The sequence below is a fragment of the Scophthalmus maximus genome, chromosome 1 (assembly GCF_022379125.1).
Source record: "Scophthalmus maximus strain ysfricsl-2021 chromosome 1, ASM2237912v1, whole genome shotgun sequence".
Taxonomy (NCBI): Eukaryota; Metazoa; Chordata; class Actinopteri; order Pleuronectiformes; family Scophthalmidae; genus Scophthalmus; species Scophthalmus maximus.
Window position 1 is genome coordinate 10,621,421 of NC_061515.1, and position 16,506 is coordinate 10,637,926.

The following is a 16,506-nucleotide window of genomic DNA, read 5'->3' on the forward strand; positions in this document are numbered from 1 at the left end:
TGTTGATTGTGGTGGGGGGGGGGGGGGGGGGGGGGGGGGGGGGGGGGGCGGGGGCGGACTGTTTTAACCACTCACCTTTTAAATGTTTGTCTGGTTGAAAAGTGGGGGACACTCGGGTTTCGGGACACTATCACCGTAGTGTGATATGATGGAACTGAGAGCTGGGAGGTCTCCTGTAGATAACCCCGGTGACATTCCCGCACCCAAACACACAACCCTGTAACGTTAACATTAGGTGGCTGGTGAATTCAGATTTGTAACAGAGCAGCATGATGCTGTCGGTGCTCAGCATTCATGGGTGAATATCTTTTAACAACTAAATCAGGGCTCTGAATGTGCTCTAAATAGTTTATGAAGCAAATGTATACATGTTATCTAACCAGGTGCCACATGAATATATGAAAATACCAATAACTTCACGTCTAGAGTTTATATTACAACATTTCACGGACAATATTTGGATATATTTGTCCAGCGGTATTGTCATTGTATTATTCGTTCCTTCGTAAATTACTTGGTCTTGCAAAATGTTTCATTATATTTTGATTCAATACGTTGGAATAAGCATCAGAGCTAATTATCCTGCTGGTTCACTCAAAAGTGTTGGATAGTTCACAGAGGACAGGAGGGCTTGGTCACTTACCAGCAGCCGTGAAATGTGACTTTCGTTGCATGTGTTTCCACATTGAGGTCAAACAACCTATTCAGTAAATCACAAGAGCAGAAAATCACAAATACACACATATTACCTCATCTACATTTATGGGCTGCGAGAAATTGTACAGTAATGATTAGTTGCAGCTCCACTCATCAAGCGCAGCCATCAATAAAGTGCTGAGGATAGGCAGTGTCAGCATTTTATATGAAAGGCATCAGACCCTCAGATGATGTAATGCTGTCAAAGTAAGTGCCCACTGTGTTTTCGGCACAACTGGAAAAGTAGTTTTCACCATCTATGGTGGTGCTTGATCTGGAAATGGGGCTGGGTACACAATACAGCGATGAATGCAAAAAAAGAAAGCAACTTGAGAGAAGTTGATCAATCACTTTACAATAATTTTGTATTTTCGAACTGGATCTGTGTAAAATTTGCTGCCGCTCTGCACCTCTTAAAAGAGATTTCATATTGCCACAGATGCGCGCAAGATTAATTTCTCCCATCTACATACAGGTGATATGTTTTCTTACATGTCAGAATTTGTAAATAATGAGAAATGTGGTACTTTTAGTAAGTATTTTTAGTTTTGTAGTAGAAACTGCACACACGTGCCCTAAATGTTTACTTTGTAACCCTGAAAATTGAAAATGTATTCTAACTGAACCCATAGAAAAATTGTCCACTTTATTATTGAGAGCATCGAATACATGTTCTTTTCCAGACTCCCTTTCGCAAACAAAGGAATGAGATGACACTGAACCCAAAGAAGCTCGATCGCACTCTGTATTTCAAATCAATCTGGCACTAATCTGTCTGAGAGCTTAATTGATTTGTTGTATGCATCAACAGTCTTGGTAAAGTTTTGAAAAGGGACAACAGAACCTTTGTGACTGAACACACAAGAACGAGGCTCATGTTTATCTAGTGGCCCACACTGCCACACTGTGGCCACGAGACGCTAAATCCAGTGTGGGGTCCAATGCATGTTTGACTGTGTATATATATATATCTTTCTCCTGCATCCTGACAACTGTACACACAACTACATGCGTCAAGTTAGACGAAATTACTCCAACCTCAAAACTTTACAAACAAAACAGTTTTCAGTAAAGCGTCTGAACAGAGTGGCTTTTAGGGACGAGGGACGTTTGGTGATGTTTAGTGAGCAGTCAAAAGGTTAGTTGATTCACTGATTAATGTGCTATTTTAACTTACATCTAGAGACTGATTATTATTATTGCGATCAATTAATTAAACCTAAAAGTTTTATATGAAGTAAATTTACTTTCTGGTTAAAGCTTGGCAAGTTGTGAACAGGTCCTTACTCCGCTTCGCAGTTATAAATCATAGCCACAACCACTTTTGTGTCTTGTAACTGGTTATTCATGTGTTTGTCTGTTGCTGTTGTTTTTTTTTAAACATCACTTGGAGTGCGTCATTTATTTGTTGACACGATTTTGGGGCTTAATAGATGCAAGAGTCAGTGGAAATAACTGCAATTGCAACTGTAAATCTATAGATTTACACTGTTTAGATCAAACCTGTGACTATTGATAGAGCTGAACTATCCAATAAGACTTCCAAGAATTCATCCAGGTCATGGTTTTCTACGAGGGTGTTGAATCGGGAGCAACTGGACTTTGGTTGAAGCAGATTCTTGCAGATGTTGAAGATGCAGATTGTAGATTTCAAGAATCTCCTGATTCAGCTCCCTGTTAGAATAACTGTGACCTGGACGAATGGCAATCTCCACACAGACAGAGCAAAACATATTCTGTAAAAAACATTTGATGCTTTTGTAATGAAAGCCAAACGCCTTACTGAGCATTACTTCCGGTGTGGTTGACTCTCCCCCCTGCTGGTTTGACGCAGCTCGGAGAGGTCACCGCACCGCACCGCCCCTGCCGCTCCAGCTGTTCGCACCGCTGTCCGCCTGCTGTTGCCCCGCTGCTCGCTGTCTGCCGCCGCCGCCGCCTGCCCCCATTTCCAATGCAGCAGCGACCATGACAGGCATCGCCGCTGCTTCTTTCTTTTCCAACGCTTGCAGGTTCGGCGGCTGCGGACTCCACTTCGACTCGCTGGCCGAGCTCATCGTGCACATCGAGGACAGCCACATCGGTAAGAGCCGAGAAGGCGAGCGGGCGCCACCCGCCCACAATGGCCGAGGTTCGTGGGTTAGCACAGAGTGGCTAAGTTAGCGAGCTAGCAAGTTACTTCCTGCGTCCTGACAACCCTGTTGCTAGGTGTGGCGGCCGTAGATACGGCCCGCGTGAGCGCTACAGTCCGCAGTTCGCCGCCCTGTCTCGCTGTATCACTGCCTGGAATCGGACCGCTGCGAGCAGCGGCGGAGCCGCGCGCAGACACGGACAGGTGAACGGATTCTTCACGCTCCGCCGGGTCGTTGGTGCAACATTATTTGCCGCGCGAGGCCCCGCGCCGCGCCGCGCCGCGCCGCGCGCGCAGAGCGGAGCGGAGCGGAGCCGCGCGGGATGCGTCGTCACATCAGTCGCGGCCAGCGCGCGCCAGTGAAGATAGGTATTTAACGATGAGCTCGACATCAGAGTTCCTCTAGTTTCCTGCTGCTGTGACTCTCTTTAACCGGGTCACCTCCCTCCATGTGTTCATCAGGAAGACATTATAAGAAGCCTTAAACTTCCACCTGGATCAAACTCTTGCTTACAACTCCAGGCAGTGACTTTCTGATAAGAGCTGCAACAGTTAATCGATTAATCGATTAGTGAACGATTACTCAATTTATCCTCAACTATTTTGATAATCGATTAGTCGGTTTTGGGGGAACCTTATCAATATCACATCATTTAGTATCCAATGTTCTCATTTATATGAGATACTAAGTCATTATGAGTAACAACATTAAGTACTAAATAGTGGTAGACATTTGCTCAAAAGTAAAGTTAAATATGTAAGTACCTTATTACATTATAGACATATGGATAAATGTCCATCTATCCCATTTCACTCTACACCAAATTTGGTGTCTTAATGATAACTGGGTGTAATCCGTTGCTCAATATAGATTATACATGGATGCAGATTTTAAAATTGAGAGACACTGAAAAGACAGACTTGTGTCACTGGTTGGAATAAATGAACCATTGTTTACTTTTGGAGCAGTTGAGGAGAGAGACTGTGTTGGTTACCAAGGTGATGTGTGGATGTGAGCTTTGACCTTGCTTCATGACTAGAACTAGAACAAATGTAATATGGACAGTAAAGTCACCCACAGCAGCTGGTGGCATGCTCACCACTGCCACCATCAGTGCTTACCAGCTCATTGATGCCGACTCCCTGACTGCACGTTAAGTCAACAGCGCCACCTCTCGTTCATGTGGGGGCAAGACAACAACAAGAACTTCCTGTGTGAAGAGACTGGGAAGTGACTGACTGGCAAAATGTAAGACTTCTGTTTGAGTCATTTGTGATGGTCAAGTGATCATTTAGGCTGCACGGTGGTGTAGTGGTTAGCAACCAGGGCCTTTCTGTGTGGAGTTTGCATGTTCTCCCCGTGTATGCGTGGGTTCTCTCCTCCCACAGTCCAAAGACATGCAGAATGGGGTTAGGTTCATTGGAGACTCTAAATTGATCATAGGTGTGAATGTGAGAGTGAATGGTTGTCCGTCTCTGTATGTGTCCCTGTGATAGGCTGGCGACCTGTCCAGGGTGTACCCCGCCTCTCGCCCAATGTTAGCTGGGATTGCCCCCCCCCCGCGACCCTTAAATGGATAAAGCGATGAATGAATGAATGAAAGTGATCATTTAACCAGAGCAACAACTCCATTGCCTTTGATGAAGTGACGTAAGTGAAACGCAGTGGATCGTATTAAATGTGACAAGAAAAGAGATCATGTGAACAAAGGAATGTGCTGTGATTTGTATAAATTAAGTTTTTGAGTTTATATTTTATTACCTATTTATAAATGCTAATAATTTTATTTTGAAATATACAACTTAATCCAAACAGCTGTACATAGAAACTGGTCTCACTTAATTTATTAATTTATTTATTGCCCTGTTTTTGTCTCCCATACTGTACTATGACTATATCTATGTATTTTAAGAAGCCAGTCAGAAACTACAGTTAATCTAGTTTTATCTTAAACATTATGTAATATATTATTATCATTACATTTTTTGATCAAGTCCTAAAGCATTTATATTTTAATTTGAACTAGAGTGAGTACAGTTAGAAAGAAAGTTCCCCTCCTCACAGTCTCAATCTGTCGGTTCCTACATCTGTTTCCCAATCTAATATTTCAGACTCTTATTATTATGGCTGACAAGGCCCAGCTGCCTCTGTTGTTCTTGTTTGTTGCTTGACTGGCTTTAATATCCTCTGGCCTCTCACTGTGTGCTGTGCATGTGTCCGAGGTGTTGGCCTTGGAAAAAAAATGCTTCCAAATGACTTATTGGGGAATAATGAGCCAATTAGTTGGCTCTGGGTGGAAAAACTTGCTGCGCCCCCTCCCTCCGTCCGCTCTCCTGTGCCCACTCTGAGGAGTGCGAAATCGTGTGCGTTATGCCAAGTGCCTGTGAAGCATAATTACAGAGAGAGTGCTCGATTTGGCCTGTCTTCCTCCTCATCTGGTGGCCTGCTGCTTAAAGCACGCTCTCCTTTATAATTAGGCGCCTGGAAAACAAGCACACATTCTTGTCCCTGGGTTTTTTTCCCCCGGCCGGCCTGCTGTTCAAGTCTCTGAACAAGGGGTGGCGCTGTTCTGCTGCGGGTTGAGGGAGCGTTCTTGAGATGCCTGGTCAGTACAATAAAAGATAACGGTTGATATTGCAAAAACAAAACCCGCATCTTTGATAATCAATTACCAGACATGGGCTCGTTTTGATACATGACAACTTGTTGAAAAAGAGAATTAGTCACTTATTGAAAGGAAAAATTGATAATATTAAGGATACTTCTCTTATTGTAATCTCTCATCTGCATTTTTAATGCTGTATATCAGTAGGTTATAACTGAGAGTAATGTATATTGTCTCAGGATTTGTGATTGATTTAAAATAGAGCAATGTGTTGGAGGAGTTCTACTCTTCTTTAAAAGTTTGAATTGAATCTTAAAAAGATTACAAAGATTACAAAACTCATAATGGATCAGCCATCATTTCCTCCACTATTGTGAGCAGATTTAAGTTAATGACACGTGTGGTCCACTTAGACCAATGTGAACAAATTCATCTTAACTGTAAGAGAACAAAAGCTAATGAGCCAAAGCAGACACCAGCAAGAGCAGAGGGAAGCTTAAACATGGGGAATCTAAAGTTATGTCATTAAGGCCTGTAACTCGTGTGGCATGTTAAACTGCAGAGCTACTGAAATGTTTACTTTGTCACCGAGCGACCAGGCCACTGCAGACCAGAAGCAAATAGCGACCGTGTTATGTAGCCCGTGAGTGTGTGTGTGTGTGTGTGTGTGTGTGTGTGTGTGTGTGTGTGTGTGTGTGTGTGTGTGTGTGTGTATGTGTACCCTTGCGGTCTGAAGTGTCCGGGCTCTGCAACAATGGGCCTGTCTGTTGCTAATCCTCAATGAAAGCCCATTTAGAGGATTTTGGTACGCACCCCTCAAAAATCTGCGGGGAAGTAATAAATTTGGGAAGCAGTAACTGGTTTCCTGATCTGTGCACCTGGTGGGCCCTAATTACATTTCCCCGTTCCCTGACACCAGTGCTCCTGTTCCTGTGCGGTAAACTGCAACACGAGGAGCTGCTGTACCCGATAAAACATTTCATATAGGAGATAATTCACAGCCTGTGTTGACTTTACTGGAGTCTGACTGATATGGATTTTCGGGGGGCCGATGCCATATAAAAAAATTCTGATGCCGATATGTATATATATATATATATATATATACAAAACAATTGACAATGATCCCTAAAATGTCGTTACCAAACCCTATGACAAAGAAATGTAATTTAGGGCTTCATATTTTACAGTTTAACTTAAACTTTGTCATACATTCCTATAAATAACTAAATAACATATGAAACAAATGACCTTCTTTTTTTACATGAATTGTAAACACAAGTGCACATCTTTTATGCATTCTTTATCCGTACGTTTTCATATCAGTTCATATCGGCAAACACAAACACAGATTTCTGTGAAAGGGTGATATCAGCTGCTTTTTATTGGCAAACCGATATATCGGCCCTGCTCTGTACCCAACACAACGTAGAGCTAATGCAGCTGATACAGTTTGATGAAGAACAAATGTGTTATTTTTTCTGAAAGAGTTTCTCATACAGTTGTCCCATGAGAGTGAACATACATTAGTTTGTAAAAGTTGTTCATTTATTGGCCTCGGACCTTCTTGAATAAGTGTAGTCGCGGTAACTGATTATTCCATACAATAGTATGGATTTAAGAAAAAATCAAGAGGTTTTCCAGCCTTCCAAAATTTAGCTGGAGCACATGGTCAAATTCAAAAGATGGTAAATACTGGATATACAATGTTTACTAAGCTCACGTGATTGATTAGTCAAAGCTTTTCTCTGTTTCACATCTAAATTAACTGAATATTTCAGGATTGTGACTATCGGTCAGACAAAACAAGCCATTTGAAGTCATGCTGGGATCTCAGAAGCTCATAGAAGGATTAATTCGCAGAATAATCAATATCAATAGAGTTGTTAGTAGCATACATGTGTAATGAATGTGTGTGTGTGTGTGTGTGTGTGTGTGTGTGTGTGTGTGTGTGTGTGTGTGTGTGTGTGTCCTTGTGTTTATCTCTACGTTTGTACAAATGAATCTTTGTGGACATACATGCAAATTAGTGCCCGTGTATATTTTTAGGTTTGCTGTCTGTGCTGGATGTATTCACGATAGATACTTTTGACTGCCCCATGTTTTTGTTTTGTTTTTCTTCAGTAACCTGCCAAGGCAACTTGACTCTGTTTCATTTCCTCCTCAGAGGTCACATGGTAATGAATTACCTGTGCCACCACTCCTGGTAATGTCCCCCACTGCTCAGAGCCGCCGTAAACATGTCACCATAATGCTCACCACTCCGCTCTATACCCTGCAGCGCATTTGGCCATGAGGGTGGACGGGCGAGCCAGATGCTGGTGCTAATGAGAGAGGGAGCTGTGCATCTGATGTGTGTGTGTGTTTCAGAGAGAGAGGGAGAGAGAGAGAGGGTCGTGGAAGGCGTTATGAGAGGGCAGCAGGCGTCACTTCCCCTGTTGCCTGAGGACGTTTGGTTGTGTGATCGTCCCTCGATTTCCTTGTGTAGGCCAGTGTCGGGTGCCTAATGAGATCATGTGATGGCTTCATGTTTTCATTCATTCATTCATCGTCTACCGCTTTATCCATTTAAGGGTCGCGGGGGGTCGCTGGAGCCAATCCCAGCTAACATTGGGCGAGAGGCGGGGTTCACCCTGGACAGGTCGCCAGCCTATCGCAGGGCTTCATGTTTTCTGTGCTGATAAATTCATACGCTTCACATGTAGACAGTGAACAAAAAAAATGTTGGTCGTTGCTTTATCCCGAAGGTGAGGTTTAGTCTGTACTGTCATTTTAGGCAAAGGAGCTTGGTTGAAACAAACATCAAGGTGTTAAGAAACACTTAAAAAAAACCTAATATAAAACTCTTGATGGGAACTTTCACCAATGTATGTAAACAATCCCCGGCGCTCGGAACTGATTGTTTTTGCCTGTGTTGAATTGGAGATGGGGGAATTAAAAAAAACACGTATTTGCTTCTCAGAAGGCTTCTAAGAGTCGACCACCAAAGTGGACCACCTGAGTGGTATAATTACAGGGGTTCCCATCTCTAGGTAAGGGGCCTTCTTCCTGGTCCCTGACTGCTGGTGGCCCCAGAAGAATAGCAGAGGCTGTGGGGCACTGGCCCCCGCGGGGGCCCCCCTCCTCCCCAGTCCCCACCTGAGGTGTGTGTGATTTACAGCGTGTGGGAGCAGACTGATCCACTGCTGTGTGTGAGCACACACACCGCCGCTCCACTCCCGGAGACTCATTAGGGATCTTTAGAAGAGATTTTCTTGTGCACTCACATACCAGCACACAGACTCCGCACTGGCTTTTGGCAGCAACGCTATGAATGTGTCTTTGCTCCGTGGTGTTTGCGTGACTTTGGCTGGAGAGCAGAGCGAGGTGTGCGATCCTTCTCACTGGGGATAAATCCACTGCTAATGAAACACTTGCTTACGACTGAGGCCATGAGAGGAACCTCCCGAGCCTCAGGCGCTGAGGTTAGAGCCGTTCTCAGAGCCTTACCTGCCAACATCATAAAACTCTGCCACTATTTTAATCGTCAACCGAGCGCCTTGGCCTTTACCACTGAGCGGATGATGCCCCGTGTCTTTTCACACCCGCGGCTATTTGAAGTGAGACTGACATCGGCTTGTCGACTTCAATTTCAATGTCAGACCTCTTAAGCGTGTGCTCTCTCGTGTGTACACTCAAATATGGTTTGGGTTTGAGTTTGTCTGTTCAACATGACCTTTCACCTTCAAGAGTCAAGCTGGTAGCTGACACTTGAAATACAACGTGCGGTCTGTGCTGTGTGTTTCCTTTATGCATGGTTTTGTGTGTGCGTGTGTGTGTGTGCTTTTGTCCATCTTCCTGCTGACATAGATTTGTTATTATGGCTTCCAGATGACAAGATGTATTTAGCTCCTCCCACAGAGAGACTGATTTCGAGTGAAATTAACTATCACTGAAACGTTACTGTACAACACATGAGGAACTGGAAGAAAGAACAAACCTCTGCAAACACATCAACAAACATCCAGTTTGTATTTATAGTCTGGACTGGTGGGTCTGAGCATTTGAAGTTTTGGTGTCAGTAAAATATTTAAAAAATTGTGTGTATGTGTCTAATGCGCATGTTTTGGTTACGCGGTAACGGGGGAAGATTTACATGTTTTCGTAGATTAAGGGTATCTTGTAATCCCAAGAAGGGATGGGCCAAATGAAACAGAAATTAAAACTGTATGTGTGTATGTTTGTATATGTGTGTATGTATAATATGCAAATATGCAAAAACTGAATTACAGTTTGAGTCAAGTTGAGTATGAACAATCATTTTCATGCCAACTTTCAATACTAAACAGACAGTTGTGTGTACCCATCTTTCCCCTGCAGACATAATTGTCATTTAGTATTTGGTGTAAAGTTTCTTTCGTCATTATACAATGGGAAATCGCCTCTCAGAGAGCATTCAAATTTAGTAAATTCTTCTTTGGCACATTTTTTGTTGTTCAGCATGAAAATTAATGAAACCTGTTCTTGGTTATTATCCTCCAGACAAACAAACAAACAAACAAACAAACAGGAGTAAAAGCCCAAAGCTGTGGAAGTATGACGCAGGGTTTTATTACAGCCTCTCAAAGGTGTTGCTTACGCCTTTTGACAGGGAAAACTTTAATTACACTATTTCCATATGTTTTATACAGCATAATTGCCATACTCATTTTTTAAATTAAATCAACTAGTACTGGGCTGCTTTGTTCTTTTGCTCACTGAATATCCAAAGTTCGTTAAAGCTGACTCGTAGTCATTTTGCTATGAAAAACGCATCATTTAACTTTCAATGCCGCGAGTTGCCTCGGGCTCAGGAGCTTGTGGACGACAACGAGCGAGAGCTCCAACCACTTGGGGGTAGCAGTTTTCCACAGCTCAGTCAGAGGCAGACTGCGAGGCTCAGCTGGTAAGTGGCAGACACTGTTGTTTTATGGGGCATCGCTCTTCTCCCACATGGACAGCAGTGGGAAGAGCGTTTGAAGTGGAGCCCGCCTCTCCTCAGGGTGTGGAGATGTGGCTATTGTTGTACATTTAGCACCGCTGAGCAAGATGAATGTCTGGAGCACAGCATGGGCGAGCACAGTGTGCGTCAAGTGTGGTCATGTGTGAGAAATGTGGTGTCTGCACAGCAGCCCTTTAAAAAAAGAAAGAAGGGGGAAAAAAGAGAGACGGCAATGGAAATTCAAAAGAGAGGAAACCCGAGGTGTTACTTCCTGGTTGTATATATATTGAAATAAAAGTAGTAGTGCAGCACTGTCGGGCGTAAGACAAACTGGACCCTGTATTCCCAGGGAATGAGCTTACAGACGGCTTGAAGAAAGAAAAAAAGACAAAAAAGCATCGGCCTGAAAGTCGTGGAGCTTCTCCAGCATCAGTTGACGAAGTAGTGACTGTATTCTAGACGGCAGTGCATGACATCAGTGCACGTGCAGTAACTTTACGCCAACTCTACTGCACATTGCTTTTACTTAGTAGTTTCTAGTAGATAAGATTAGATAATCCTTTAATGATCCCCATGGGGGGAATTGAAATATCACAGCAGCCCACAGACAGAATGAGTACAGGTTGAATAAGAATAGAACAAGAAGAATATAAATTAGAATAAAATAAAATAGAACAAATTGACACAGAATACACCTGGCAGCATTGCTTCCAACATGGCCAGCCACTTCCCCGAAAGCAGTTGGAAAAGCTCGTAGGTGGGAAGCCAGTGAGGGATCCTTGTCACAGATAACTTCTGGTTGGTTTGGATGCGTGATTTGAGATTTGGGGCGACAGTGTGTGTTGTGTCCTCAAGGCCGAGCTCAGGCACCAAGTTGAACTGGGCCTCGCAAAGTGGCCCAAAACAAACTAGAGCTGAACTCATGAGTTGGGTCTGGACATTTTCCAGAGTTTTTGCCGTTCACATATTAAGGCTGACATTTCCGGGACATTCGTGGCAAGGGGTGGAGCCTGGGTAGAGCGCCCACTCGCTGGGCATTGTCACAAGGCCGCTGGCGAGTGGAAAATGTTTGCGGACATTTGTTTTTCTCACATACAAGCCCCCTCCGGAAATGTTCCGGAAACGTGTCTGGATTTCAGGGCATGTCTGACAACAGCTTATGCGACAAAATATCATTTTTGTTGTGCCATTTGTTAGTTTAGTTATATATTATCCACTCTCTGTCTCTCTGGCCTGCTCAGACACTGACCCCCGACTTCTGGAGAAGCAGGAGCAGCAGCAGCCGACGAATGTTGCCCTCAGCTACATCAACAGGTAAACGAAAAACAGCTGAATTTTCACTTATGCGGTAACTCATTCATAAGTAAATTTGCCTTTATGAATTCACCTAAATCTGATATCATTCTGACATTTATGTCATTGTTCCTTGGCCTTGACTAGTATTACTACTGTGTCCCAAGGCTGTTTGTTTCAGATGTCATCTGGTGGATTGCTCAGATGAATTGCTTCAGTGTTTTTACCGACTGGGTTTTTTTTATTATTGCTCTGGGTTCATCCTCGTCCTCTTTGATATGGGTCTTGAATAGTGTTTTTTTTAAAAGCCTTATGCAACAAACCAGTGTACAAGAAGGTCTGCCACTGTCTCCCTGCCCTCGCAAACACATCTTGATGTGGTTAACGCTTAATTTGTTAATTCCACTTTAGTTGTAACAATGTCTATGTTAACATTTATTTTTTATGATACACATTTACCAAAGACTTTACTATCCACCATAAACCCTGGTGAAATTTATTTATTTATTTTTGATGGGAATGGAGCCAATGACACTTTTTTTTTTTCCTTTTCCTAAAGCATGTGTTCCACAGTAGCAAACCTTGAATGCAGGTCACTGAATGGAAAACCCCCCTGACCAGCCTTATGTCCCACGATGCCAGGTTCATGACAGATGCTGCACGGCGAGAACACGATGCCGTGAAGAAGAAGGTGCAGCCCAAGTTGTCTCTCTCCCTGATGGGGAATCTGTCCCGCAGCAGTGTCGCCACGCCGCCTCGCCACACCAGTGGAAACCTCACCCCTCCGGTCACCCCGCCCATCACGCCTTCCTCCTCCTTCCGGAGCAGTACGCCAACAGGTAACCGTCCCGAACACCACTCTCTGATGTCCACGATGTAATTGCAGTGCAATGGGAGGATTGTTGACCTAGATTGGCAGCAGAGCAGTGAAGCGGTGAGGGGACCGACTTTACATCCTGGGGGTCCGATTTCTAGGCACCGTGATGGCAAACATCCACTCAGCTGAGCACAATCTGAAAGAGCCTTGAACGTCTCACGGTGCGGAAATGGGTGGTGAGAGAGCAATTGTCATCTTCAGGGACACAAAATGTAAAAATTCCATTCCACCGAGACAGTGGGTGGCTCACTCACTGTGGTAGGTAAAGATAAGAACACCTTTTTTAATATGCAATTACTGTTTATATACTGGCAGAAAAAAAGCACATAATGGCATCCACTTATTTATTCCTCATGATCCTAATATATGTATATTAATATATATATGTGATGGTTTAAAAATCCTTGAGTTTTACGAAAAAGAAGCGGAAATCACCCAATCTCTTTGGTTATTGGTCTGTAAAAAAACTCATCCCCACATCCTGGTTTCATCTTACATTTTACTGTTAAATTCTGGGCGACATCTTAAAGATATTTTTACATCAACTACAGATGAACGCTGTGCTTGAGAAAACATCTTTTTGACACAGCCCCACATTCAAGCTACAGAGAATCAGGCCCGGCGCTCACATTCCGCCTAATTTGTCTAATTCCCTCCAGTGTACATGACCGGATTTTTGGGTTTCTTCCTTGTTTATTTTTTCCCATGTCCTCATTTCCTTGTTTTGAAAGTATGCAGTTTTCTGGCATAACATCTTTCACAAACCAATAATAAAAATTGTAGCTAATTGGCCCAAAAACCTCAATAAAATGTATGAATTCTTTTCTCACGATTGGCATATTTCAGTCTTTACAAAAACACGGACACTGTAGCAGTGGAAGTTGAAATGATGGGAACGCTGCCCCAGAACATGCTGAGAAAAGGTCCACGCTTGTCAGCCCGAAGGCCTCGAGGGGTTTTCATCGCCAGAGATGAGTCACGACGTGCGCATAAATCAGAGCTTTTCTTAGAGACCTGTGCGTGATCACATGTCCGGCGGTGATGCCCTTAGTCATTCGCTCTTCGATTTTATGCCTCTTGCCCTCCCACAGGTAGCGAGTGTGACGAAGAGGAGGTAGACTTCGAGGAGTCTGACAGTGATGAATCGTGGACGACAGAGAGCGCCATCAGCTCGGAGTCCATCCTCAGCTCCATGTGCATGAACGGAGGAGACGAGAAGCCTTTCGCCTGCCCTGTCCCGGGCTGTAAAAAGAGATATAAGGTAGGTTCCACCCCCGCATCTCTTCTAAAGAATCCACACTGTACCTTCAACATAATCCAACAGTGTGAAATATTTCTACTGTGCCACGAGAGGAACACTGAGTGATATATGCGTGCCACAAAGTGCGAGGTGCGTGATTCTTTCTGCTCACATTAATGAGAATGTAAAGTCAAAATGGATTCCCCGCTGTTGACTATAGAAAGCTGGTTCTTTCGTTGAGCATTCCAACAACATAAATACATACATCTAGTTCACTTCAGTAATGTGGAGTTTTACAGGATTTTCCGTTCACATCTGGCGTGGTGGTTGGGATAAATTATGTGCAGCCTGAGAAAATTGCATTGCTGACGTGAATGACATGGTTATGGGCGATGACTTAGTCTGAGGCGGCAGGCGGCTTCAGAGGGAAAACGAGATTTTTAACAAGAAAACGTTTTTTATTTCTCCTCTCTACAGCCTCTTGTTTATTGGTGACCACTTCTTTTTTTTTGGTCCAAAAAAATGATTAAGGAGATACAGTACTCGAACCAAAGTCTGATGACACCCCAAACTTTATGTAACAGTTTATGATGATATTTTAGACTTGCAACAGTTTGATAAAGGGCATTTTTTGTTTCAGAATGACAGTGGCCCTGTGCACAAAGCCAGGTCTATAAGATACAGATAAAATGTGTGGTCTGGACAAACCCGACTCTCCTGCACCCCGTCCAGCACCTCTGCCTCACCAGCTAACGTCAGAGCCTGACTTCACCAATACTTTAGTTTGTTAAAAATGGGAGAAGATCCCTTGCAGGTTTCAACATCTTGAGGGAAAACCTTCACATAAGCGTGGAGGCCGATACAGCAGCAAACTGAAAATGACCCCCTCCCCCACAGCTCACTGCCTTTTTTTTATTTTCTCCCCTCTGGTGAGAGAATGAAAAGTGTGTAGTCGAGAACAACCAGCTTCCTGAATAGAACTTCTCCTAAAGCTGAACACTCGGCATCTAGCACAGGCTTTTAATGAATCTAATATTAAGGACTTTATCCAGTAGATCGCTGCTGATGGCTCGGTTTTTATCCAATAATGTGTATCATACTCGAGAATCAGTTTTTTTGACAATGTTTTTGGGTGAGCTCGCCCATAAAAATTCCGATCAACTTTGTTCATATGGCAATAAAATATTGAATCCTAAATCGTGATTAGTAATGCTCATACTCATGATGACGGCAGGTTTTTGTTTTCCTCGCTTATTTACAGAATGTGAACGGGATCAAGTATCACGCCAAGAACGGCCACCGAACCCAGATAAGGGTGCGCAAACCCTTCAAGTGCCGGTGTGGGAAGAGCTACAAAACATCTCAGGGTCTCCGCCACCACACCATCAACTTCCACCCACCCATCTCTACCGACATCATCCGTAAGATGCAGCAGTAGAGGCTCAGCGAGTGACCAGCACTCTCCTTCAGGCCACTTCCCGACCCTCCCAACACCACCATCACCAGCAATGGCTGTTAGTCATTCCACGTCATTCCTCTCATCTTCTGACCCCAACCCCTTCTCTTACCCCACTTCACCATGACTCTTTTTTTTAATGCATGGAATTAAATGTATTATTATTCATCCTTATTTCTTATTCAGAATATTGAATCTTTATGTAGTTCACAGTTTTGTATTTTGCACATTTAAGCTATCATTTATCCAGTTAGATTTTTTTTTTTTAAATATATTTGGTGCTCATTGACGATGAGGACTTGGAGCCTACACAATGGCCACGATCGGTGATGAGTAGCCTTGCGTGTACAGTAGGGCGTCCTACTGTGTTCGTTGAGAAACGAGGCACCGTTAACTTGCCTCAGCCTCATGTGAGCCAAAAAATGTGACAGAGGCAAATGACAAAATCAGAATGTGTGTGGTATTACACTATTTCACTTTTGTACGTTTCATTCTCTATCAGCTTTGCTGTCTATGATCCGATTTAGTCATTTTTCATATCAAGTATTACAAACCTTGTTTTTTTTTCATCCGTTTTACTGCAAACAGTTGTGTGAGCGCCAAAGGATGATCTCAGGTGACGTTTGAAAGCATTTCAGCACCACAGTCCTGCCCAAGTGTTCTCATAGTATTCATGCTGTCGAATGGGATCATGGGAACTCTGTGCGTCTTAATCACTTTCCTAAAAAGACATAAGCAGTTGTCCTTACTATTTTACGGTGAGGGATTGAAGCACTTTTTGTAACAAGTTGCCAACAAATTAGCATTTTCTTTTTCCTGATTCCCTCGTTTCTGGTGTGTGTACAGTAGCTGCCGGAACGAGGCCAAAGGCCTTCGCAGCAGAAGTGCAAGTTCTGCGTTTGCTCATGAATCGACAATGAGCCACTAGGTAACATCTCCACTGCATGGATGTTAGTGTTAAGGAACTGTTGTGACAGTATTGTACTGCCAGTATGGGGATAAGTCTTTGATATAGTGTACAGTGAGTGTATTGTCATGTGTTAAGTGCATTAAATTATATTTTCATATGTTTCTGGAGTTCAAACTCCAATCATATAATGTGTATGAAAAGGCAAAACCAGAGGTTGTTTGGAGAAACTAATGGTGATGTACTGGATTTTCTTCAAAAAAAAAAGCTGCTTCATGTAAACTTTTGTTACGTTTAGAATAAAAGTTCCTCTAATGTGTGCCTAAAGATTCACGCCTCGTTT

At 43.3% G+C, this 16,506-nt stretch overlaps 2 protein-coding genes across 3 annotated transcripts in view; one reads left to right on the forward strand and one right to left on the reverse strand.

Moving 5' to 3' along the window:
• creb5b (cAMP responsive element binding protein 5b) overlaps positions 1 to 2,632 on the reverse strand; it is a 45,296-nt gene extending 42,664 nt beyond the window's left edge. The window contains exons 1-3 of one of the 2 annotated variants that reach the window (XM_035628943.2): positions 2,480 to 2,632; positions 644 to 700; positions 76 to 173 (exon numbers count right to left, since the gene is read on the reverse strand). The gene's annotated coding sequence lies outside the window, so the exon portion shown is untranslated. Of the gene's footprint in view, positions 1 to 75; positions 218 to 643; positions 701 to 2,479 lie in introns of both variants that reach the window. The other variant, XM_035628961.2, reaches the window with a different exon arrangement.
• A 10-nt stretch (positions 2,633 to 2,642) lies between these two features.
• Positions 2,643 to 16,492, forward strand: jazf1b (JAZF zinc finger 1b). Its single transcript, XM_035629059.2, has 5 exons — positions 2,643 to 2,776; positions 11,632 to 11,704; positions 12,326 to 12,522; positions 13,652 to 13,821; positions 15,062 to 16,492. The coding sequence occupies exons 1-5, from the start codon at positions 2,662 to 2,664 to the stop codon at positions 15,236 to 15,238; spliced, it is 732 nt and encodes a 243-aa protein (XP_035484952.1). The 5' UTR covers positions 2,643 to 2,661; the 3' UTR covers positions 15,239 to 16,492.
• Positions 16,493 to 16,506: the final 14 nt, after the last annotated feature.

Coding starts and splice junctions, on each gene's coding strand:
- jazf1b (XM_035629059.2), top strand. CDS start 2,662: ATGACAGGCATCGCCGCTGCTTCTTTCTTTTCCAACGCTTGCAGGTTC. Junction 11,705..12,325: donor GCCCTCAGCTACATCAACAG/GTAAACGAAAAA, acceptor CCACGATGCCAG/GTTCATGACAGATGCTGCAC. Junction 12,523..13,651: donor CCGGAGCAGTACGCCAACAG/GTAACCGTCCCG, acceptor GCCCTCCCACAG/GTAGCGAGTGTGACGAAGAG.